This window comes from Catharus ustulatus, chromosome 11 (assembly GCF_009819885.2).
Source record: "Catharus ustulatus isolate bCatUst1 chromosome 11, bCatUst1.pri.v2, whole genome shotgun sequence".
Lineage (NCBI taxonomy): Eukaryota > Metazoa > Chordata > Aves > Passeriformes > Turdidae > Catharus > Catharus ustulatus.
This window is the reverse complement of record NC_046231.1, coordinates 14,789,693-14,813,195: the sequence shown is the minus strand read 5'-3', so window position 1 is coordinate 14,813,195 and position 23,503 is coordinate 14,789,693. Positions and strand designations below refer to the sequence as shown.

The window sequence follows — 23,503 nt, the reverse complement described above, 5'->3', positions numbered from 1 at the left end:
CTTGGAATGCCTGCAGGAAGCTAGCCCCTCACTTTCTGGTTATGGCTGGCTTCACCAAACAGCTCTGAAGGACAAGGCAGGCTCAGCATACAGAAGCAAAGTGTGTTTATTATTTTGTAAGTCTGCTGATTTCGAGTTGGTCTTGCCCAAGGAGCTTAGCTCACTGCCCTGTAAGCCATACCTACTGTGCTACCCCCATGCTACTACCTCTGTGACCACCTGGTAAGTCAGAGCCTGCTCTTGTTATGTGAGTTGCTCTGTCCCAAGTGAGCAGAAGCTGTGGTACCACATGTCCACAGCCTCTAAAATGCCTAAAAATGGCTTGCTAGCGACAAGGGCTTGTGCGTACACTGGAATTCACAAGTGTGATGTTAATGAGCTGGCAGCACGGTTAATTATCCACCTACTGGTGGGATGTGACAAGCCTCTGGAGTAAAATTAATCACCATTCCCGAAAGAAGAACCAATCAGTGTGGAAGTGGGTGCCAGCCCATCCACTCGAGCAGTTGGTCTTGCTCACTTTCCTTCCAAACTCAGCTCCAAGTCCTTTGCTCCCCTGCATGGCAGTTTCCCTACCATCACAGAGGGAAGCTGCCCCTTCCTCCTTTCAGTTCTTTTTGGCCTCCTTTAGGACCTTGTATTCACGTAGGATCTTCCCCAACTTCCCAGCCTCTGGGCTGGATTTCGCCTGCCCTGGCTCCTCCTGCTCTTCTTTGCTCCCCAGCAGGATTTCATTGATATAACTGAGTGTCAGGTTGCTGAAGATCATGTTGAAGTGGTGGGCACCTCGCAGCTCCTGGACGTAGACCTTCTGCTTTTGCTGGTCACGCCATCGCTTGCACAGCTCCAAGCTGCGTGTGCTGACACTGTCGTCCCCGTCACCATAAATTATGTCCACAGGGTCCTCATAAGGGAAACGCTCATCATAAATATAAGTCTCTGCAGTGGGGAAGCCTGTGCCATAGAGGCAATACGTGTCCACCCCAGGAGGGGGCAAATCCTTCAACAAGTCCTTCATGTCCTCCCACATGTACCAGCCATCCTCCAGGTTGACGTCGGTGAAGAAGCGCTGGTAGTCACGGTAGGTGTAGTTGTAGGAGGGTGTGGAGATGAAAACGTGGCTCTCGGGCCAGGCCAGCGTCGTGGGGAACATCCAGGGGCTGGTGGTGGTCATGCGCTGCTCTTCACGGAGCTTGATGTTGGACATGAGTGGGATGCCCTGTTCGTCACCTGTATGACACGCAAGGGCTCATCACAAATGGCACCACAATGTCCCCTCACCAACTTTGGGAGCCTTTGGCAGCTGGGATCAGCCCTCCCTGCAGTGACTCCCCACTGTCCCCTGGCCTTCTCCAGCTCAGCTCTACCCTGCCCATAACCTCATGTCCTTTCCTTACCCCCCTGTCTGCAGGTATCAAGGACAGCCTTCCAAACTCCCCACCACATCTTTAGTGGTTGGAATTGCAAGTACAGAGAGCTCTCAAGCTCAGAGATAGAGAGATGGATATGGTGTTTGACCTAAGAGGTTGGAGAAAGCTTGGAGAATTAGGACAGTGAAAATGAAACAGACATAAAACAAGAATATAAGTTTGTAGTTTAAGTAGAAATATGTTTTAAACAGAGATATGTATTATGGAAGCAAAGCAATAAAAGAGTAAAGGACTTTAAAGTTTAGCAATAGAATCTGTAAGTTAGAAGCTTAAGACGTATCAATGTAGGTTTGTGAAGTGTTACATGATTGGTTAAAAAATGACACATTGCAGCAAAGCAAAAAACAAAGCAATTAATGGTTGGTATAAAAAGATGCTACCAAGTTTCATAGAAGTATGTGATTGGCTAAAAAACTAACATAAGGCATTGTAACTAAGAATTAGATGGCTTCTGATATTATGGTATTAAATATTACACCTTTAATGTCTCACCCTTCTATGAGACTGACACCATGAGGCAATAAATCATCTTTTAAAAAGTCTCTCAGTTGCCCTGTCTCTTGTGTTTTTGATCTCCCCCCGATATCTAGCTGCTCAGAAGGCCTGAGTGGAGACAAAACCTGGATGTGTGGTGGCACAGACCAACCCAGCCCTGAACATTCCCTGCAACCCTGGCACCTTCACCTTCCTGCTCCTGCAGGAACAGGAGCGAGCAGTAGTAGGAAACAACTTGCATGTTTCCTTCAAGCCTTGGCATTTTTGGTATGTCTGGAGTCCTGAGACATTGGAATGACCTCAGATGACCTTAAAAATATCTCTGACTCTTGTGGCAACAGAGAAAAATATTAGCAGGTGACTTAAGTGTGATGCAAGGGGCCAGATGTTAAAACCTTCAAGCACATGATTTTCAATCTCATGCATTTTTGGACTTGTGACTTGTAGATATTCTGGGCTGTCAGCATTAGGCAAGTGATTGTGGCTTTCTGGGCTGCAAAGAGGCTAAACAGGAACTGGATCCCCCATCTCTCACCACTGTGCCCTTTCCCTGCCCACCACCACCCTTCCATTTCTGCAGAAGGGAAAGAAAACGAAGAGCTGGCTGCACACACGGAGTCACCCACCGGATGCCAGGATACGCAGGGGCTTGACAGAGCCTCCCCAGGGGGCACCCAGGGAAATGAACCCCCCAATGTACTGATCTTTCCAGGCTTGGGTCTGCTGCAGCAGGAAGTAGAGGACGTGCAGGTTGCCCATGCTGTGTGCAATGAGGAAAACAGATCTCTGGTACTCATCATGCATCTCCTCGATCAGCGCCTTCAGGTTCTGGAAGTATTCGGGCTGCTCCTCTGTGGGTAAGAGGGGAGCACGATGGCATGAGGGTCATCCTGCTTCCCTCTGTGCAGGGGGGGCCTGGCCACAACCCCCAGACTTACGGGGTCCAACCCTCCAGTCGTAGGGGGCTGCCCGAACTGTCTGGTCCCTCACGTAGCCGTTGTTCACCAGGTTCTGCACCATGGTGTGCAGGTAGCCTGTGGGCAGAGGGAACAAGTGGCAATTAGCTCTGTGGTCTTCTCTTGTCAAGCTTTTTCCATTCTGGTCCTGGTCAGAATGTTCCCTGGTAAGTCCTGTAGCTCAGTAGCTCCAGCCAGACATAGTGATTCTGCACATCCCATTGAGTGCTGGGGTCAAGGATGGGGTGCTCCCTGCCAGCACTCAGCTGAGTGTGTCCCCCAGGCTAATGTCCCTCAGTCCCAATGCCCTGGGCTCTCTGCAGAACCAATCCTTGCTGGAAACGTGGGGACACGTCCCCATTTGCAGGGAGCACATGGGATCTTCAGACACCCTGGCCTCTCCTCCTCTCACCTGCCAGCTTGCTCTGATCCAGGTATTCCACAGAATAGGTCTTGCCAAAGCCGGGAACGCGGATGTGCACCCCTGGGGCATTGGACATTTTCCGAGAGGTTCGGTTGTACACCACCCTGTGGGGACAGGAACCAAGGTGGCAGAAGAGCCATGTCCCCATGGGGAACATGGGGCTGGGGTGGAGGTCACTGAGTAGCAGCTTGGACCTGGCTGTTTCCAAGCCTTGTGTGGATGTAAGGTGCACTGCAGCCCAGCCAGTGTCCATTCTGCTCTCCTGGCATCCTGGGACAGGAGGCTCTGACGGAACCAGCTGCCACAGCCCCCTCACCCTGCAGCCCCGGGCAGGGTGGCAGCATCTCCAGTGGGTGCTTGGGGTGGTCTGGCTGGGCTTGTGCACATGGCAGGGACTTGGGAAAGGGACAGATGCTCAGAGCAGTAGCCAGTCACTTGTGCTCCCAAACAATCCCATATTCTCCCATTTTTTTCCATGTGTGCTAATCATGGCCAGGGGTAGAAGAGGGAAGGGAGATCTTTGGTAGGTAATTTTCCCAGGGAGGTCCCAGGGCAGGGTTGGATGGTACCTGGTGTTATCAATCCAGCAATCAACTCCCACTGGCAGGAAGGTGTTGAGGTTGAGCCAGATGGTGAAATAATCCTCTGTTTTGCGGTAGCACATCCAGTTCACCACATCTGGCTTGTCCAGCTTTGCTTCCAGCTGGTTCCCAAGACAGCCGGGCACTGGAGGCACCACAGAGGGAGAGCAGAGCCAGTTACAAACCCCACCCCACTGGCCCTGTGGGCTGCCCAACCTGGCGCTTACCCCACCCTCCAGGCAGCGCTCCCTTGGGGTTGCCTGGGGATGGATGGGCACCTGCTGGAGCACCTGGAGAACAACCTGCTCCACACAGGAGAGAGGGTGCTTGGAGCTGAGATGCTGGGTGAGCATGAAAACAGTGCTAAAATGTATCCTTGGGAATTCCTAGAGCTGCATTTCCATGGGGTGATCCCCAGAGCTGTCACCTTGGCACAAACATGAGTCCCCGGGACACAAAGTATCCCAGATTACTCCCCCTCTCTCCATGGGTTTCTGCCCTCCTCTCCTTGCTGCAGCCTGGGTGAAGAAATTGGTGCTGTTTAGGGCTGCCCACTCCTAATGCAGTCCTGACAACTTGTCGTGGGGTAGTGCTCAGTTCAGGGATGCAAAGCAGCCAGGGAGAGTTTCCTGAACTTTAAACCCTCCATGTAGGCTGAACAAGGTCTCTGAAGTGGTTCAGTGTGGAGTGGAACTGAACTCTGTGGAAATTCAGTGGGAATGGTGTGTGCAGGAAACACAGCACAGCTTTAAGCAAGTTGATTTGTGTGCCCTGGCCTTTCTAAATGGAGGGCCAAGTCACCAGGGTGTTTGGGCTGCCTCTGGGAGCATCAGTGTGGTTCGCAGCTGGGATGGGACACCCGTCCTGCTGCTACCCTGAGAGATGTACCTCTGTTAGGATCAGACACCATGGAGAACTTTCCCTGCTGCGTGCGGAAGCCAAGAGCAAGGTCCTGGTGCCAGCACTGACTGTGAGGGTGAGGACAAGAGGTGAATGACTGCAGGGGACAGTGAACCTGGTGGAATGAGAGCACGAGGTTACAAACCCCAAGGCCCCAGCAGGTCCAAGGACCTGCCTGCAATACATGGCTGGGGCTGGTGTGGATTGCCTCATGCCATACAAGAGGAGAAGGAGATGTAGCAGTTGCCTTCCTCAACAAGCCTCACAGCTCCTTCATGCCTGTGGCACGTCCCTAGAGGTACAGGGAGGATCTAATCCTGTCTTCAAAACACCTGGATGGGGATCAGACAGGTGTAGGAAAGCCCTGGCAGGGAGTGGGCAGAAGGGACTTTCCTGGTCAGCAAGAGGAGCAGGATCATGAGCTGCTCTGGCAGCTCCTGAAGGTGCACAGCCAGCACCCCCCTGCCCATGGCACACAGCCCCGAGCTCTGCCTCCCCTTCCAGAGGACATTAGGTAATTATTAAGGGAGTTCTGTGAGGGCAGAGGGGTTATCAGTGGTCCCAAGGGCACTGGGGGTTTCCGGGACGCCCGGCCCAGGGGGATGGGTTACTTGCGGATACCGAGCGGCACAAGGGGCAGCACAAGGAGCAGCCAAGTGACACAAGGGGCATCCGGGTCTGGGGCGTGGCCTGAGGCTGGCACCAGGGATAAAAGGAGATGCTCAACTCTCCCAGGTAATCCTGAAAAGAGGCACCTGTGACACTGACCCCCAGAACATGGAGGCCTGTGCCCCCTGATGCCCCTGGGAAGGGACTTTACAGGGTCAGCCTTGGCATTGCAGCAGGGAGGGATCTTCTGCTTTTTCTCTTCTCTTTTTTAAAGGGGAAACTCATAATGATTCAAGATAAAGGAGCAAAACCCCATCTCTGCTCAGCAGAGTTTTTATGGCAAAACCTGAGCTCAAGCGCCTGGTGATGGCACAGGGGCAAAGGAAGGCAGAGCCATGCAGCACAGAGGCACCAGATGGCGGTGGCTGCTTCCACCTTCCTGAGATGATGCCGCCACATCTCCTTTAATCTGCCTGTGCCCCTTCTCCTGCTGGCTTGCCCACAGTCAGAGTTGGCATTGGGTGGGATGTGAGATGGATCCTCTTTTGCAGCAGCAGAGGATGACTTAGCCGTCTCCAGGGAGTGGGAGAAGACACAGGATGGGGTGGGATCACAGGATCAGTGCAGTGAGAGGTGGTGGATCCACCCACCGCACCAATGGCAGCCGGTTTGGGAAGCGGCAGAAGAGGTTGTACTGCAGCCCCTGTCCATCTGCCAGCAGAGATCCCCAGACCCAAACAAGCCCTAAAACACTCTGTGGGCCAGGTGTAAGATATCAGAGACCCATTTGCCTTCTGGGGTGCCCAGTCTATCCCCTAAGCTCCAAAAAGCTCTACCTGGGCATGGCCAGCCCTGTGTCCCTATCCCAGTGAATGGGAGGGGACTGAGGAGCTGTGTGACACCTTCACTTGGTGGCTCCAATCCAGACAACCAGAACCATCGCAGCCAAAACCCACCGAGTCACCAGCGGCACGGGACCCCAGCCTCACTGCCAGCTTTGGGGGGCTGCATGGCACAGTGCCCACCCATACCCCGCACGGTGCCCGCGCTGGCGCGACCTTACCGAGCACCACGGGCGGTGTGCTGTTTGTCGGGGGAGCTTCTGGGGTGGTGGTGGGTGGGAAGAGGACGTTGAAGAGCCAGAACTGGGACGTGGGCTGCAAGAGCAGCGACAACGTCAGCAAAGCAACCCCGGCGCCGCTGCTCCCCATGGCACGCTCGGCCGGGATCCTCCGGACGGCTCCAAGCCAAACAGCCTTTTATAATTTTTACGCAGGTCCAGCCAAGAGGCACCCGGGCTGCAGGGGAGGGGAGAGCTGCGAGGGGCTGGCCATGAGGAGGAGGAGGGACGGGGAGGGACGAAGGACTGACCTTATGGACAAGCCACGGCCTGTCAAAAGCAGTCCAGCGGTGCCATGGGGCTCTGAGTGCCCTGAGAGCCCTGCTCAGGGGTGCTGTGCTGCGTGTTGAGCAGCTTTCCGTGCCTCGGTGTCCCTTTGCCATGTTCTGGGGAGGTGGCTGCCAGGTTCCTGCCTATGCTTGGTTCTCTAGGGGTAACACCCCAGGGCTGCCCAGGGCTGCTCACTCCCTGCCTCGGTAAATGCAGCCCCTCTCAACTCCTCCTGCCCCTGGCAGGGGATACTGGTGCTGCCAGCGTGGCCAAGTGGACCCCAGGTATCCGGGAGAAGATGGAAGGGATAGGAAATGACACATCTAGACAGCTCCTTGTGCCACATGGCAGAGCCACATCCACAGTGCCATCCTGGGCACTGCCTCTGCTCTGTGCAGCATCCTCCCAGTGTCCAGTGGAAAGATTCACACATCCTCTGTGACAGTCCTAGCTGGGGGAAACCCCTGAAGCTTCAGCCTGCACTGGGTATTGGGGACCCTCAGGGATAAGAAATGCTCAGGCTGGAAGGGACCTTGAAATTAATCTCATTTTAAACCCCTGCCACGGGCAGGGATACTTCCCACTGGGCCAGGATGCTCCATGTCCCATCACACGTGGCCTTGAACACTTCAAGAGGTGGAGCAAAATCATATTTTCTTGCAGAAGGGAAGGAAAGTGTTATGCGGGACAGGGATGCTGTAGGGCACTGGTGGGTGTGCTGGCTGACAGATCGGGTTCCCTATGGGCAAAAGGGTCCCTTCCTGAAGAATGGGGAGGAAGAGCAAGAGAATATGTGGGGTGGCACCTGTAGGTGCCCATCCAGGCTCGGTCTGTGCAACCCAACTCCCCGCAGCCGCCTCCCTCCTGCTGTAACGCGGCTCCTGCGGAAGCGCCGCTGGGACTCGGATCCGACCCGAGGCTGCTGCAGGCACCGAGCAGAGCCCGGAGCCCTGAGCGGCCACAGCCAGCGCTGCTGCTGCTCCTGTCCCCGGCGGGACCCTCCTGCCTCCCTGTGCGAGCGGCGGGGCTTTCACAGCCGCTCCCGCAGCATCCCGCTCCCCTCCCCGCCTGCGCATCCCTGCGGCACCGGCGTCTTCCCAGGGCGCATCCCTGGGCCTGGTCAGTGCCCGGTGAGATCCCCAGAACCCGGGTGTTCAGTCTGGCCTGCGCTGGCAGCCTCATTGGGGTGGGGTGGGAGTGGGAAATACCAAAGTGGGTCCCCACGTTGTCCCTGCAGTGCCGCAGGAAAGCGGGGTACCCCCTGGCTGTCACAGACAGGCACCCCAGAGACCCAATGTGAGCCTGGATAGCTCAGTTGGGAGAGCATCAGACTTTTAATCTGAGGGTCCAGGGTTCAAGCCCCTGTTCAGGCGATGCTTTATACTTTAGGAGCCCACGGGCAGGAAGGGCACCTCCTCCTGCCAGGACGGTCCCGCCTGGGGCAATTTATGCAAGGAAGAAGTCGGGGATTGTGTTTCCAGGGCTCGCTCGCGTGCCCCAGCTGACATCAAAGCTGTTTTCTTAAAGTTTGGGTTCCTGATGGCAACTGTTTTTTCTGCGTGAAGATACTGAAGGGTATCAGGGATGCTGGAGCATCTCTGCCGGGAGGGAAGCCAGGCTCTGTTCGGAGCTGCCCAGTGCCTGAGGCCATGGGCACACACAGGAGGCTCCAGCTGAACATCAGGAGACCCTTTTTCTCTGGGAGGGTGAGGAATGGAATTTTCCCAGCAGAACCCTGCATCACTTTAAGGGAATACAGTTCATGTGAGACCAGAGGCTGTGGTGACTTTTGGGGCCACCACACTGCCCCTGGACAGTTCTCTAGGTGTATAGACACTTCAGGATATTTTTGCAAAATCGAAACTCTTTCAACAGAAAATTAAGCAATTTTGGATGAAAAACAACCCCTGTCCTGTGTAAAGGTTTTTCATGTTTTTCAACCTGAACATACATCAGTTGTTCAAGCATAGTAAATTATTTTTCAGGTAAGATTAGTGACCTTACATATCACACTGACTTTCTGTGGAAAAAAAAAAAAAAAAAAGAAAAGAAAAGAAAAGAGGAATGAGAAGTTATGCATTTCCTTGTGTCTCTGCTGCTCAGTTGAGTAAAAGTGGGGCAGGCACTGCTGTTGCTAATGGGCAGCTTCTCCAGATGTTTGCCCTCTCTTCCTTTATCTTTAGAAGGGAAAAATGCTTTTTGAGCTTTCCCTAAGTAAAGAGATATGTATTTTCAGTAAATGAATGTTGGAGGAGTGTGAAGTCCTGCAAGTCAGTGCCCTATAAACTGAAAATTCCGAAAGTAAATGTGTAATGATTTTTTTTTTCTTCGTTTCTTGCTCTGGATAAGATACAAAAGAAAATAAATCTCTTTTGTGCTGGAAAAGAAATCCACCCTCTCCTTTTCTCAAGCACCAGCCCTTGAGATGCCTAAACCCATCTGCCTGAGTGCTGAAGCCTTTTGCTGCTTTCAGATGCCCCCACAGCAGTGAGTTGAGACCCACTGCTTGGGTGGTGCCTTCTCCACCAGCCTCTGCCACACCTTACGTAACTTCTCTTTTTAAAGTTGCCGACCAAAGTGAGTTCTGCGCGGTTGTCAGGAGAGGGCACCAAGTCCAAGCAAACAGGGTGACTCCATTAAGGCTCCAGAACGGTAAAGGCAACAGTTTAAGAGGCTTCCCCAGGCTGAAGCATCTCCCGGTGCACCCAGAGATCTCCATCTGCTTCTTAGTGCCCGTGAGACCTTTATTCCCAGTCCTACACTTTGTCAGGGTCACCCCTCAGGTCTGGGTTTTGCTCTGCTGTGAAAGCATCCCTGGAGGTCCTGCAACCAAAGTCCTGCTCCTCTGGAGCAGGGAATGCCAGCAGCAGGACTTTAATCTGGTTATCTTCCTTCTTCCGCTGTGGCAGATCCTTCGTGCTGTGGCGGCCAGGAGCTGAGCAAGCAGTGCCTCTCACCTCCTCTCACTCTGCAGGGCAGCCACAACATCTTCTGGTCCTCTTTCTGCAAAACTGTGAGGAAGTGAAATGTGGAAGGCTGGGCGAACTCTTCTAAATTCTCAAGTTTGCCTGGAAAATGGAGAAGCTGGAGTGCTTTCCCAGAAGTATCACTGCAGCGATCCCACACAGTGACTACAGGTCGGGAAATCATTGCTGGTACGAGTCTGGTCACTCTTGGACCATCTAAGCTTGTGTTTCCCCCCTCCCAGAGGACGGTATCTTTCCAAACCACCCACTCTCAGCTGCCTCTCTCCCAGCTCTTGACAAAAGTTGCTGTGACTCGGATTCGAACCGAGGTTGCTGCGGCCACAACGCAGAGTACTGACCACTATACGATCACAGCCCAAGAGATCCTGCCACCTGCTGGGTCCTGCCTCATGCCGGGAGGAAAGCCCCTGCACTGTCCCCTCCCCTGGCACGGACACCCAGCACAGCCCGGCCAACAAATCCTGTTTAATTGAGGAGGCTACAAATGGATTTGGATGCTGCTGCTCAGAGCCTTAGCAATCTGGAATGGAGCACTAAATTGTGCAAGACACTGGCAATGCTGGGATGGCACCCAGGAAATGAGGCTGCTGCAAAGGACGGTCCTGTTGAGGGGCCTTATGCAGTGGGGCCATCATCCTATAATACAGCAAAGTCAGGGTTAAAATAATTTCAGCTAAATCTAAGCGATACAAGAGGTGAGGAATTAATTAGTTTTTAGCATCATGTGCTCTACAACAAATTTGAGGGAATTCGGTTAAAAATACAACAAATGGCACAATGATCTCCGTGGGGAGCTGAGTGGTGCTGTGGGAAGGATACAGTCAGGGAGGTCTGGGTAATCCAGAATGTCCCTGGTCCCTGTCATCCATCATCCCCAGGGTCCCACTGCCACCTCCCTGCCTGATCATGATCCTCCTCCATGTTTCCTCCCCACTTTCATGCCTTCAGAATTGTACTTTGGTGAGTCCAGAGTTGCATTTTCTAGCCCTGGTGCAGGTTAGGCTCAGTGCTGGTGGTGAAGAAAGGACTCAGGGAAGGTGAGAGCTCCCTGCTCCACATCCAAGGCAGCCCACAGCCCCCTGGTACCAACCCACTGCTGCCTCCTCCCCATCCCTCCCCGCACCACAGGATACACAGTGGGGGACCCCTGGTGTCCCCAGGGACCCCGAGGCCCCATGTGCCCATTTGGTTGCACACCCCACTCCATCAGCCCCGTGGTGAGTCCCAAAGGACCTGTGGGAATCTGTTTTGGTTTTAGCTTGAAACTAGGCAGAAACACTAATTTAGTGTAGTGGGTTTGGTTTACTAATTTGATATTTTTTGTTGTGAGATATGATTAGGAGGAAGGCAAAATAGGTTTAACTTTAAATGGTGCAAAGAGAAACTTTATTACTAGAAACTATAAGAAAATAAAAAAAACCCTTAGAATAAAACTTTAGACCACTTTTCCTCCCCTCCCCACCCCCAACTTCTTTTCTTTCACATTGAAAACGTACAGAAAACAACTAGTCAGTTTACCATTTCTAAAATAGTTTTTTACCAATTTACTTGGGAGAGGAGACTTCCCTCTTTAGGATATGCAGATTTCTCCACAAAAAACTGTTTTCTCGTGGCCTTGATGTTACAATGATCCGCTGCCCATGAGAATGGAATTCAGATTACCATGTAAAAATTTCTTCCTCAACTAATAGTTTTTTTCAGAACCATTATTGAGGACTATATTAACTATGGGGCACACTTTAAGGATTATAACAGTTTAAACAAAAGGTCTTTTAATTTTTAAAAAAACAGAAAATCAGAGGTCTTTTTTCTTCTTCCCTGTGGACCAGCAGGGGTTTTCATCTTCTCACTATTTAAACTCAGGGGGTTACAACCATTTCAACGTTTACTTACTCTAACACTAATGCCTTTGCTTATATATACACTTAGAACAGTCACATCCACCCCACAATATTTCTATGTGTTATAGGAAAATAAGAGTTTCTTCTCCATAGCTTAAAAAAGAGAAATTTCAGTTCCATGACTCTTCTATTTCTCTCATTTGGGATTTGGCGCTTCCTTCTGCTTGACTTCAGTGTTTTAATAGTTTTTGTATCTATCGCTATCTTGGTTTTTCTTGTTGTTTTTTGGTGTGTTTTTTTTTTTTTCTTGTTTGTTATTCAGAAGAGAGAACAAAGTATTTATAAAGTTTTAGTCATTGAAATAGTTAATACCTTGCCTGAGCAGCAGAGGGTTTTGCGATTTTTTTTTCAGGTGGGGCGGTCGGAGCTATTTACAATAAAGAGTTTTTTAAGGCCACACTGGGCTAGCTAGGATAGTAGGACCCAGCCAGAAAGCAGTGATGGGTTTTCTGGCTCCATGGCTGTTTTTTGGCATTTGCTGCATTTAATTCCAGCCGAGGGCAGGTGTTTTTCTCTCCACCCTGCCCAGCAGACAAGGGTGAGGGGAGGCCGTGCCGGCTGTGTCTCTCTCAGGCCCGGGCGGCACAGCGGGCCCGGCTGCCCTGCAGCTGCTCCGGGCTGGGGGTAGGGCAGGGTTCTGCCAAGCTGCGAGCTCCCTGCCATAACACGAGGTTAGGATTTTATAACCAGGTCTCTCCTCCCTCTGGCTATGGAGGCTTTAGTTGAAAAAAGGGCCCGGCAGCTTCCTGAGCCCGGCCTCAGAGCCCGCCCGCCCCTCAGAGCCCGGGCCGTGTGAGGGGGCCGGGCCGGCGTTACCGTGTGAGAGGCCGGAATGAAACGGAGCTTTCCCGGCGTTTTTTGGTTTTGCATGTGTGTTTCACAAAGAGCCATAAACTTTCTTATTGGTGTAACGATGTGTTAATCTTAAAAATCCGACACTGATTGGTTTTTGTCAGGTACAAGGGAGACTGCTCAGGTCTCGGCAGGTAAAAATTTCAGGCAAGTTTTCCAAACCACCACAGCATCTCTGCTCATCACGGAGCCTCCGGTGTGCCCCAAGAGCCTATCCTGCCTGCACACACCAGCCCAGAACAGGGAGCACAGCCGCCAAGAAGAGTTATAGTCAGGATTTAACAGGAATACAAAATAGCTTCCCAACCCTGAGAGGGCTCAAGACTCCACTTACAGATTTCCATTTGAGCCCTGGTCTTCGTGGGGGTTTTTAACTACCTTGATCTCTGCTGGAGGAAAACAGCAGGGCATAAGCAAGCCAGGAAGATCACTCAGGTTTTGTCTTCCTGACCTATGTGGCAAAGGAACTAACAAGCAGTGCTCTGCTTGGACTTTGAACTCACAAATGAGGAAGGACTCACTGGGAGGGGTCATTGTAAGGTGGTGCTGCCATTCTGAGGGAGAGCTCTGGGACAAGTGCAGGGACAAATTCTTATCACAATGGTGTCCAGGTCCCCAGTTACACAAGAACAAATGTTCAGATCAACCTAACTCAATGATATGCGGAAATAACTGAGAAGAACTCTCAAAGCACCAGTGAGGTCTCTCTCAGTGATAGTTAATAGAAGATCAAGGGAAGGAGACTCATACAATGCTACTTATTGTTTGTAGACACTCATTTACTAAGGGACAGGCACAACACGGTGCAGCAGCAAAGTCCTCACAGTCAGAATCCTGAATCAGCATCTCACCAGGGTATCACCTTCCCTTCCCAGTCCAGGAAGGCACCGGTCTCCTTCTCAGAGATGGAGGACAGCACTTTCAGCATCCCTTGCACGCTGTCATCCACTGTCAGGGGAGGCTGTGGGGCAGAGGGAGAAACAGTTCTAGTGTCAAGGGTCTGCCTTGAAACAGATCATTGCTCTGAGCAAGCAGCATTCCCAGGTGCTCATCACCCTCCCTCCTGTGCCTACAGGGTATCTGCCCAGGAGCTCTCACACAGCCCAGCATGAGACACCAGCAAATTCTGCATTCCTAAACTATAAGGTTGTCCCAGACCATGGACAGAAGTTTTCTTACCTTAAATGATCCTCCGCCCCCCATGTCAGTTTGCACCCAGCCGGGGTGGAGAGCGACGCAGAGGATGCCGTGCTCCTTGTACGCCAGGGACTGGCACTTGCTCAGCATGTTCAGAGCAGCCTGTGGGGACACAGGGAGGGGATGGTGGTGGGAGGGGAAAGGACGCTGCCAGGGGACAAGAGCAGAGCTCACAGCTGGGTCAGGGATAGCACAGAGGGGGCCACTTCCTGGGGTACATAATGCTCCCTCACTAGCTCTGTGTGGATGCCCAGCCTAGCTGATGTCCCATCACATCATGTCCCTCTGAGGTAGGACCCAGGGCCAGGCACATAACTCTCCTGTGATGGGTACCCATGGGCTAACAGGAGCTCAGTCACAGCACAGAGAAGGGGACAGATTGAGGAGAAGGCTGGAAGGCAGTATGATCATTTGGAGGGGAAAATGGTTGGGTTAATCACCAGCACAATATGGTAGTACCTTGCTGCAGCGGTAGGAGACAACTTGTCCAAACTCCCATACATACATATCCTCAATGGAACCTGCATAGCTGGACATGTTGATGATGGCAGCCTTGCTGCAGCTCAGCCCTGAGCCTGCATGCTCCTGGGCAGCCTTCTTCAGCAAGGGCAGAAATGCCTATGAGGGGACAGAGGGGACAAGAGCACACACAGACACAGCACAGGGCAGGGAAGAAGTTCCTTCCACCAGTGGGGAACACTGACACCCACATTGGGGCATCCTTCCTCCTCTTCCCTGCCAGGCTCCAGCTCCTGAACTTCAGCCCATGGCTCTATTAGCTTCACATCCACTGAGAGCCCATTGGTAACTGGAGTGGAGGCAGGACCCCCTCCCACCAGCCCTTCATGCTCCCCCAGGACAGCCCAACTTGGGTGAGGGTCTCACCTGGGCCATCAGCAGGGGCCCAATTGTGTTGGTGGTGTAAACCTCACTCATGTCCTCCAGTGTCTCCATATCAAGGGATTTTGGCTTTGCAATTCCAGCATTGTTGATGAGGAGGTTCAGGCCAGAGCCCCCCAGGTGCTCCCCAACCTTGGCTGCAGCTGCCTTGATGCTGGCAGGGTCAGAGACTTCTGCAGAGCCAACACAGGGGAGGTCAGAGCCTGTGTCTCCATGGTGGAGTCCCCTCTGTGCCCCCAGAGGTGGCAGTGCCCGATGGCCCTGCAGGCACCAGCCCGTTGGCACAGCTCCCTCCCAGCAGGGGCTGCCAGGGTGTGCCCAGCCTGGGCACTTGCCAGAGGGACTGGGGCAAAGCATCCCCACGTGGGGGCACCTACCGAGCGGGATGATGATGATGTTGGGGTGCTTGGAGGCCAAATTCTGTAACTCCTGAAAGAGAGGGCAGTGTGTAGGCAGGGAGAGGCTGGAGGGGCTGTGCAGAGACTCAGCCTTTCCCAGGAAAAGCCAACATTGCTCTGGCTCCATCCCTGCACTACCGTAGAGCCCTCACTGTGCTCCAGCTGCCCTGAACCCAATGGATGGGGAGGACTCTATGGCTGATAGCACAGTTCCCAGCACACATCCCATGCACAGCTGCTCCCAGGTTGTCTCAGCCCAGCTGCCCTGTGCCCCAGGTGCCTGACTGAATCTCCAGATACTTGCCACAGTTTTTGTGTTCCAATCTCCCCCTGGCACTGAGTCTTCAAATCCCAGCACAGCCACTGCCTCCCAGCCCAACCTCACCTGTGCCTTCTGTCCCTTGGGGTCTCTACAACCTGCAAAGATCCACTGTGGTGGTTTTGGCATCCTCAGGAAATGCTGGACAAACCCCAGGCCAAGGCCCCGGTTGGCCCCAGTCACCAGAACGGAGTGGACACTGAGCCCTGCCATGCTGCTTGTCCTCCTCTGCTCCAGCTCACTGTTTGCTCTGCTCCCTAATTCTTCCTGTAGGGTGTTTGGCACTGACACTCCACCCACTTTAGGCTTACACCAACCCATGGATCCAGGAGGAGCAACTGCTGTTGCCCTTCAATCCTCAGGACAAAGATCCTGTCTGGGAGCCAAGCCTTGTTTCCAAAGGGCAAAAACCCTTGGTGATTCCAGGCAAATTCTGCTGTCCTTGGGAAACGTGCTGCCCTGATCCATGAGAGGATGATGTGGATGAGGAGGGAAGGAGCAGCACGTGGAAGGGATGTGGGAAGCTCCACGGCTCTCATGGGCTTGACACCTTCACAGGAAGGGCTTTCTGCATCACACCCCCACCACACTGGGGACAGGCTGATCTCATGTCCCTGCTCTGGTCCAATGAGCCAGGACATTCCTCACATGGCCAGGAGCAGACACTTTTCTGCTTTAATCTTGCCTCCTCCAAGCCAATGCCCATTCCCTGATTGTCAAGTGAAACAAAGCTCCCATGGAGGGAAGCAAACCCAGAGGATCCAGTCTCCTGGCAGAAGGATGGGCACCTGCATGGCCAGCGCATCACCACCTGCTGGCCTTGCACTCCAGCAAGACACAAACTGCAGGCTTGCCACATCTTCATGCAGCATCTGTGTCCTTGCAGCAGGAATTTGTGCCACTCATGGAGCAGGCAGCCAAGGGAAGGAGGGGCTGAGTTGCAGCAGGGCCGCTGTCATCAACATCTCCACCAAAGTGGGCTCCATCGGGCTGTGCCTCAGGGTGCCAGAGACCCCCATGTCCCTGTACCGGGCCAGCAAGGTGCGGTGCCAGGGGACGGACTGGAGATGCTGTCCCATGGAGGGGAGGGAGCCCATGGATCAACCCCTGCCCCAGCCACCCAAATCCTGCCTGGTTCTCCCAGGCAGAATCCCCGCTAATCCCCAGAGGAGGAGTGGAATCTCTGGAAAAGGGACATCCCATGAGCTCGAAATTCACAACATGGCTTTGGGTCTCAGCAGGAGTTTATTGAGGATGTGGGGGACATGGGAGCAGTTCCAAAGGTCCACCTTGGCTGCCATGAATCTGAAGTGTTGTCTCACCAGGGTATGACCTTCCCTTCCCAGTCCAGGAAGGCGCCGGTCTCCTTCTCAGAGAGGGAGGAGAGGACCTTCAGGATCCCTTGCACGCTGTCATCCACTGTCGTAGGGGGCTGTGGGGCAGAGAGGGAGAGGCACACCATGCCTGAGGCTCTGTTCCAGCCAAGAAAAGGGAAGGAGGCACTCCAGGGCAAAAGGAAATCCAGAAAACCCTGAACACGCAGGACTGAGGGGTCAAGATGGAAACCGAGGGGCAGAGACATCCAGCACCCAGCACCGAGCCCCCAGGACCAGGACAGAGGGAGGTTCCCCAGCAGTGATTGGGCAGGCAGGGAAGCCATGGGCTGGGGCTCAGGACTGCAACTCCTACTCATGGAAAATCAGCACAGGCGCTGTGATAGACCTGCCCCCATGAAATTCCTACCGGTAGTCCTGCAGCAGCGCCCAAGTCAGTTTGCACCCAGCCGGGGTGGAGAGCGACGCAGAGGATGCCGTGCTCCTTGTATGCCAGGGACTGGCACTTGCTCAGCATGTTCAGAGCAGCCTGTGGGGACACAGGGAGGGAATGGTGGTGGGAGGATAAGTGGAGGCTCCAGGTGGACACACATCTGGGCAGGCCAGGGGAACAAAGATGAGCCAAATACCTTGCTGCAGCGGTATGAGGTGGCTTGAATTCTGTTCCAAGTAAGTAAAGCACCGATGGAACCACCAGTGCTGGATATGTTGACAATGGCAGCCTTGCTGCAGCTGAGCCCTGAGCCTGGGCTCCCCTGGGCAGCCTTCTTCAGCAGGGGCAGAAAGGCCTGCGTGGAGATAGAGGGGACAGGAGCACATAAGGACACAACACAGGGCATGGAAGAAGCTCCTTCCACAGTGAGGAACACTGAGAGCAGCACTAGGGCATCCCCACTTCTCTTCCCTGCCAGGCTCCAGCTCGTGAGCTCCAGCCCATGGCTCTATGAGCTTCACATCCACTGAGAGCCCATTGGTAACTGGAGTGGAGGCAGGACCCCCTCCCACCAGCCCTTCATGCTCCCCCAGGACAGCCCAACTTGGGTGAGGGTCTCACCTGGGCCATCAGCAGGGGCCCAATTGTGTTGGTGGTGTAAACCTCACTCATGTCCTCCAATGTCTCAGTATCAAGAGTTCTCGCTTTCAGAAGTCCAGCATTGTTGATGAGGAGGTTCAGGCCAGAGCCCCCCAGGTGCTCCCCAACCTTGGCTGCAGCTGCCTTGATGCTGGCAGGGTCAGAGACTTCTGCAGAGCCGACACAGGGGAGGTCAGAGCCTGTGTCTCCATGGTGGAGTCCCCTCTGTGCCCCCAGAGGTAGCAGTGCCCGATGGCCCTGCAGGCACCAGCCTGTTGGCACAGCTCCCTCCCAGCAGGGGCTGCCAGGGTGTGCCCAGCCTGGGCACTTGCCAGAGGGACTGGGGCAAAGCATCCCCACGTGGGGGCACCTACCGAGCGGGATGATGATGATGTTGGAGTGCTTGGAGGCCAAATTCTGTAACTCCTGAAAGAGAGGGCACTGTGTAGGCAGGGAGAGGCTGGAGGGGCTGTGCAGAGACTCAGCCTTTCCCAGGAAAAGCCAACATTGCTCTGGCTCCATCCCTGCACTACCGTGGAGCCCACACTGTGCTCCAGCTGCCCTGAACCCAATGGATGGGGAGGACTCTATGGCTGATAGCACAGTTCCCAGCACACATCCCATGCACAGCTGCTCCCAGGTTGTCTCAGCCCAGCTGCCCTGTGCCCCAGGTGCCTGACTGAATCTCCAGACACTTTCCAGAACTCTTTGTGTTCCAATCTCCCCCTGGCACTGAGTCCTTCCATCCCCCAGCACAGCCACTGTCTCCCAGCACAGCCTCACCTGTGCCCTCTGTCCCTTGGGGTCTCTACAACCTGCAAAGATCCACTGTGGTGGTTTTGGCATCCTCAGGAAATGCTGGACAAGTCCCAGGCCGATGCCTCGGTTGGCCCCAGTCACCAGAACGGAGTGGACACTGAGCCCTGCCATGCTGCTTGTCCTCCTCTGCTCCAGCTTTCACTGTTTGCTCTGCTCCCCAATATTTCCTGTAGAGTGTTTGGCACTGATACTCCACCCACTTTAAGCATACACCAACCCGTAGTTCCAGGAGGAGCCACAGCTCCTGCCCTTTAAACTCCAGGACAAAGATCCTGGCTGGCAGCCAGGCCTTGTTTCCAAAGGGCAAAAACCCTTGGTGATTCCAGGCAAATTCTGCTGTCCTTGGGAAACGTGCTGCCCTGAACCATGAGAGGATGATGTGGATGAGGAGGGAAGGAGCAGCACGTGGAAGGGATGTGGGAAGCTCCACGGCTGCCATGGGCTTGACACCTTCAGAGGAAGGGCTTTCCGAATCACACCCCCACCACACTGGGGACAGGCTGATCTCATGTCCCTGCTCTGGTCCAATGAGCCAGGACATTCCTCACATGGCCAGGAGCAGACACTTTTCTGCTTTAATCTTGCCTCCTCCAAGCCAATGCCCATTCCCTGATTGTCAAGTGAAACAAAGCTCCCATGGAGGGAAGCAAACCCAGAGGATCCAGTCTCCTGGCAGAAGGATGGGCACCTGCATGGCCAGCGCATCACCACCTGCTGGCCTTGCACTCCAGCAAGACACAAACTGCAGGCTTGCCACATCTTCATGCAGCATCTGTGTCCTTGCAGCAGGAATTTGTGCCACTCATGGAGCAGGCAGGCAAGGGAAGGAGGGGCTGAGCTGCAGCAGGGCTGCTGTCATCAACATCTCCACCAAAGTGGGCTCCATTGGGCTGTGCCTCAGGGTGCCAGAGACCCCCATGTCCCTGTACTGGGCCAGCAAGGTGAGGTACCAGGGGAGGGGCTGGAGATGCTGTCCCATGGAGGGGAGGGAGCCCATGGAACACCCCCTGCCCCAGCCACCCAAATCCTGCCTGGTTCTCCCAGGCAGAATCCCCGCTAATCCCCAGAGGAGGAGTGGAATCTCTGGAAAAGGGACATCCCATGAGCTCGAAATTCACAACATGGCTTTGGGTCTCAGCAGGAGTTTATTGAGAATGTGGGGGACATGGGAGCAGTGACAAAGGTCTAACTTGGCTGCCATGAATCTGAAGTGTTGTCTCACCAGGGTATGACCTTCCCTTCCCAGTCCAGGAAGGCGCCGGTCTCCTTCTCAGAGAGGGTGGAGAGGACCTTCAGGATCCCTTGCACGCTCTCATCCACTGTCACAGGGGGCTGTGGGGCAGAGAGGGAGAGGCACACCATGCCTGAGGCTCTGTTCCAGCCAAGGCAGGGGGAAGGAGGCATTCCAGGGAAAAAGGAAATCCAGAAAACCCTGAACACGCAGGACTGAGGGGTCAAGATGGAAACCGAGGGGCAGAGCCATCCAGCACGCAATACCGAGCCCCCAGGACCAGGACAGAGGGAGGTTCCACAGCAGTGATTGGGCAGGCAGGGAAGCCACGGGTGGGGCCCATGTCAGCAACTTCACCCCTGGAAACTCAGCACAGGCACTGTGATAGACCTGCCCCCATGAAATTCCTACCACTTGGCCGGGAGAGTTTCCCATGTCAGTTTGCACCCAGCCGGGGTGGAGAGCGACGCAGAGGATGCCGTGCTCCTTGTATGCCAGGGACTGGCACTTGCTCAGCATGTTCAGAGCAGCCTGTGGGGACACAGGGAGGGAATGGTGGTGGGAGAAGTGGAGGCTCCAGGTATACACACATCTGGGCAAGCCAGGGAAAACAAAGGTGTGACATTACCTTGCTGCAGCGGTATGAGGTGGCTTGACATATTTCCCAAGTATATAAAGAAGTGATGGAGCCACCACTGCTGGATATGTTGACAATGGCAGCCTTGCTGCAGCTCAGCCCTGAGCTGGGGCTCCCCTGGGCTGCCTTCTTCAGCAAGGGAAGAAATGCCTGTGTGGAGATAGAGGGAGGGAAGTGCACACAGGGGGATGGCAAAGGGCAGGGAAGAAGCTCCTTCCACAGTGATGAACACTGAGAGCAGCACTAGGGCATCCTTCCTCCTCTTCCCTGCGAGGTTCCAGCTCCTGAGCTCCAGCACAGGGCTCTATGAGCTTCACATCCACTGAGAGCCCATTGGTAACTGGAGTGGAGGCAGGACCCCCTCCCACCAGCCCTTCATGCTCCCCCAGGACAGCCCAGCTTGGGTGAGGGTCTCACCTGGGCCATCAGCAGGGGCCCAATTGTGTTGGTGGTGTAAACCTCGCTCATGTCCTCCAGTGTCTCAGTTTCAAGAGTTGTCACTTTCAGAATTGCAGCATTGTTGATGAGGAGGTTCAGGCCAGAGCCCCCCAGGTGCTCCCCAACCTTGGCTGCAGCTGCCTTGATGCTGGCAGGGTTGGCAACTTCTGCAGAGCCAACACAGGGGAGGTCAGAGCCTGTGTCCCCATGGTGGAGTCCCCTCTGTGCCCCCAGAGGTGGCAGTGCCCGATGGCCCTGCAGGCACCAGCCCGTTGGCACAGCTCCCTCCCAGCAGGGGCTGCCAGGGTGTGCCCAGCCTGGGCACTTGCCAGAGGGACTGGGGCAAATCATCCCCACGTGGGGGCACCTACCGAGTGGGATGATGATGATGTTGGGGTGCTTGTAGGCCAAATTCTGTAACTCCTGAAAGAGAGGGCAGTGTGTAAGCAGGGAGAGGCTGGAGGGGCTGTGCAGAGACTCAGCCTTTCCCAGGAAAAGCCAACATTGCTCTGGCTCCATCCCCACACTACCGTAGAGCCCTCACTGTGCTCCAGCTGCCCTGAACCCAATGGATGGGGAGGACTCTATGGCTGATAGCACAGTTCCCAGCACACATCCCATGCACAGCTGCTCCCAGGTTGTCTCAGCCCAGCTGCCCTGTGCCCCAGGTGCCTGACTGAATCTCCAGACACTTTCCAGAACTCTTGGTGTTCCAATCTCCCCCTGGCACTGAGTCTTCCCATCCCAGCCCAGCCACTGTCTCCCAGCCCATCCTAACCTGTGCCTTCTGTCCCTTGGGGTCTCTACAGCCTGCAAAGATCCACTGTGGTGGTTTTGGCATCCTCAGGAAATGCTGGACAAGTCCCAGGCCGATGCCTCGGTTGGCCCCAGTCACCAGAACGGAGCGGACACTGAGCTCTGCCATGCTGCTTGTCCTCCTCTGCTCCAGCTCTCACTGTTTGCTCTGCTCCCCAATATTTCCTGTAGAGTGTTTTACACTGACACTCCACCCACTTTGGGTTTACACCAACACATGGATCCAGCAGGTGCCACAGCTTCTGTCCTTTAAACCCCAGGACAAAGATCCTGGCTGTGAGCCAGGCCTTGTTTCCAAAGGGCAAAAACCCTTGGTGATTCCAGGCAAATTCTGCTGTCCTTGGGAAACGTGCTGTCCTGATCCATGAGAGGATGTTGTGGATGAGGAGGGAAGGAGCAGCACATGGAAGGGATGTGGGAAGCTCCACGGCTGCCATGGGCTTGACACCTTCACAGGAAGGGCTTTCTGCATCACACCCCCACCACACTGGGGACAGGCTGATCTCATGTCCCTGCTCTGGTCCAATGAGCCAGGACATTCCTCACATGGCCAGGAGCAGACACTTTTCTGCTTTAATCTTGCCTCCTCCAAGCCAATGCCCATTCCCTGATTGTCAAGTGAAACAAAGCTCCCGTGGAGGGAAGCAAACCCAGAGGATTCAGTCTCCTGGCAGAAGGATGGGCACCTGCATGGCCAGCACATCACCACCTGCTGGCCTTGCACTCCAGCAAGACACAAACTGCAGGCTTGCCACATCTTCATGCAGCATCTGTGTCCTTGCAGCAGGAATTTGTGCCACTCATGGAGCAGGCAGCCAAGGGAAGGAGGGGCTGAGCTGCAGCAGGGCCGCTGTCATCAACATCTCCACCAAAGTGGGCTCCATCGGGCTGTGCCTCAGGGTGCCAGAGACCCCCATGTCCCTGTACCGGGCCAGCAAGGTGCGGTGCCAGGGGAGGGGCTGGAGATGCTGTCCCATGGAGGGGAGGGAGCCCATGGATCACCCCCTGCCCCAGCCACCCAAATCCTGCCTGGTTTTCCCAGGTAGAATCCCCGCTAATCGCCAGAGGAGGAGTAGAATCTCTGGAAAAGGACATCCCATGAGCTCGAAATTCACAACATAGCTTTGGGTCTCAGCAGGAGTTTATTGAGGATGTGGGGGACATGGGAGCAGTTCCAAAGGTCCACCTTGGCTGCCATGAATCTGAAGTGTTGTCTCACCAGGGTATGACCTTCCCTTCCCAGTCCAGGAAGGCGCCGGTCTCCTTCTCAGAGAGGGTGGAGAGGACCTTCAGCATCCCTTGCACGCTCTCATCCACTGTCGTAGGGGGCTGTGGGGCAGAGAGGGAGAGGCACACCATGCCTGAGGCTCTGTTCCAGCCAAGGCAGGGGGAAGGAGGCACTCCAGGGCAAAAGGAAAGCCAGAAAACCCTGAACACACAGGACTGAGGGGTCAAGATGGAAACCGAGGGGCAGAGACATCCAGCACCCAGTACCAAGCCCCCAGGACCAGGACAGAGGGAGGTTCCCCAGCAGTGATTGGGCAGGCAGGGAAGCCATGGGCTGGGGCTCAGGACTGCAACTCCTACTCATGGAAAATCAGCACAGGCGCTGTGATAGACCTGCCCCCATGAAATTCCTACCACTTGGCCGGGAGAGTTTCCCATGTCAGTTTGCACCCAGCCGGGGTGGAGAGCGACGCAGAGGATGCCGTGCTCCTTGTATGCCAGGGACTGGCACTTGCTCAGCATGTTCAGAGCAGCCTGTGGGGACATAGGGAGGGGATGGTGGTGGGAGGATAAGTGGAGGCTGCAAGGGG

General features: G+C 54.5%; 4 protein-coding genes and 2 non-coding genes across 6 annotated transcripts; 1 reads left to right on the top strand and 5 right to left on the bottom strand.

Annotated features, from left to right (window-relative positions):
* Positions 1-88: 88 nt before the first annotated feature.
* Positions 89-6,716, bottom strand: LCAT (lecithin-cholesterol acyltransferase). Its single transcript, XM_033069635.1, has 6 exons — positions 6,459-6,716; positions 3,875-4,031; positions 3,294-3,409; positions 2,864-2,959; positions 2,552-2,776; positions 89-1,230 (listed from the first exon to the last, which is right to left on the bottom strand). Exons 1-6 carry the CDS (start codon positions 6,604-6,606, stop codon positions 608-610), a joined length of 1,365 nt encoding a protein of 454 aa, XP_032925526.1. The 5' UTR covers positions 6,607-6,716; the 3' UTR covers positions 89-607.
* Positions 6,717-8,085: 1,369 nt separating this feature from the next.
* TRNAK-UUU lies at positions 8,086-8,158 on the top strand. The gene has a single exon. It is a non-coding gene; the product is annotated as a tRNA-Lys (tRNA).
* Positions 8,159-10,055: 1,897 nt separating this feature from the next.
* On the bottom strand, positions 10,056-10,127 carry TRNAH-GUG. Its single transcript has one exon. It is a non-coding gene; the product is annotated as a tRNA-His (tRNA).
* A 3,245-nt stretch (positions 10,128-13,372) lies between these two features.
* LOC117001361 (C-factor-like) lies at positions 13,373-15,556 on the bottom strand. The gene is made up of 6 exons (XM_033069654.1): positions 15,406-15,556; positions 15,000-15,051; positions 14,608-14,795; positions 14,182-14,340; positions 13,705-13,824; positions 13,373-13,486 (listed from the first exon to the last, which is right to left on the bottom strand). Exons 1-6 carry the CDS (start codon positions 15,550-15,552, stop codon positions 13,373-13,375), a joined length of 780 nt encoding a protein of 259 aa, XP_032925545.1. The 5' UTR covers positions 15,553-15,556.
* A 1,092-nt stretch (positions 15,557-16,648) lies between these two features.
* Positions 16,649-18,675, bottom strand: LOC117001359 (C-factor-like). The gene is made up of 6 exons (XM_033069652.1): positions 18,529-18,675; positions 18,120-18,171; positions 17,728-17,915; positions 17,303-17,461; positions 17,083-17,202; positions 16,649-16,771 (listed from the first exon to the last, which is right to left on the bottom strand). Exons 1-6 carry the CDS (start codon positions 18,673-18,675, stop codon positions 16,658-16,660), a joined length of 780 nt encoding a protein of 259 aa, XP_032925543.1. The 3' UTR covers positions 16,649-16,657.
* A 1,107-nt stretch (positions 18,676-19,782) lies between these two features.
* On the bottom strand, positions 19,783-21,795 carry LOC117001362 (C-factor-like). The gene is made up of 6 exons (XM_033069655.1): positions 21,649-21,795; positions 21,242-21,293; positions 20,850-21,037; positions 20,424-20,582; positions 20,207-20,326; positions 19,783-19,896 (listed from the first exon to the last, which is right to left on the bottom strand). Exons 1-6 carry the CDS (start codon positions 21,793-21,795, stop codon positions 19,783-19,785), a joined length of 780 nt encoding a protein of 259 aa, XP_032925546.1.
* Positions 21,796-23,503: the final 1,708 nt, after the last annotated feature.

Coding starts and splice junctions, on each gene's coding strand:
- LCAT (XM_033069635.1), bottom strand. CDS start 6,606: ATGGGGAGCAGCGGCGCCGGGGTTGCTTTGCTGACGTTGTCGCTGCTC. Junction 4,032..6,458: donor CACACCGCCCGTGGTGCTCG/GTAAGGTCGCGC, acceptor TGGTGCCTCCAG/TGCCCGGCTGTCTTGGGAAC. Junction 1,231..2,551: donor CCTGCGTATCCTGGCATCCG/GTGGGTGACTCC, acceptor CGTGTCATACAG/GTGACGAACAGGGCATCCCA.
- LOC117001361 (XM_033069654.1), bottom strand. CDS start 15,552: ATGGCAGGGCTCAGTGTCCACTCCGTTCTGGTGACTGGGGCCAACCGG. Junction 14,341..14,607: donor GGCCCCTGCTGATGGCCCAG/GTGAGACCCTCA, acceptor GTCCCCTCATAG/GCATTTCTGCCCTTGCTGAA. Junction 13,487..13,704: donor GGGGCGGAGGATCATTTAAG/GTAAGAAAACTT, acceptor TCTGCCCCACAG/CCTCCCCTGACAGTGGATGA.
- LOC117001359 (XM_033069652.1), bottom strand. CDS start 18,675: ATGGCAGGGCTCAGTGTCCACTCCGTTCTGGTGACTGGGGCCAACCGA. Junction 17,462..17,727: donor GGCCCCTGCTGATGGCCCAG/GTGAGACCCTCA, acceptor ATCTCCACGCAG/GCCTTTCTGCCCCTGCTGAA. Junction 16,772..17,082: donor GCGCTGCTGCAGGACTACCG/GTAGGAATTTCA, acceptor TCTGCCCCACAG/CCCCCTACGACAGTGGATGA.
- LOC117001362 (XM_033069655.1), bottom strand. CDS start 21,795: ATGGCAGAGCTCAGTGTCCGCTCCGTTCTGGTGACTGGGGCCAACCGA. Junction 21,294..21,648: donor CCAAGGGACAGAAGGCACAG/GTTAGGATGGGC, acceptor CCTCTCTTTCAG/GAGTTACAGAATTTGGCCTA. Junction 20,327..20,423: donor CCTCATACCGCTGCAGCAAG/GTAATGTCACAC, acceptor GTGTCCCCACAG/GCTGCTCTGAACATGCTGAG.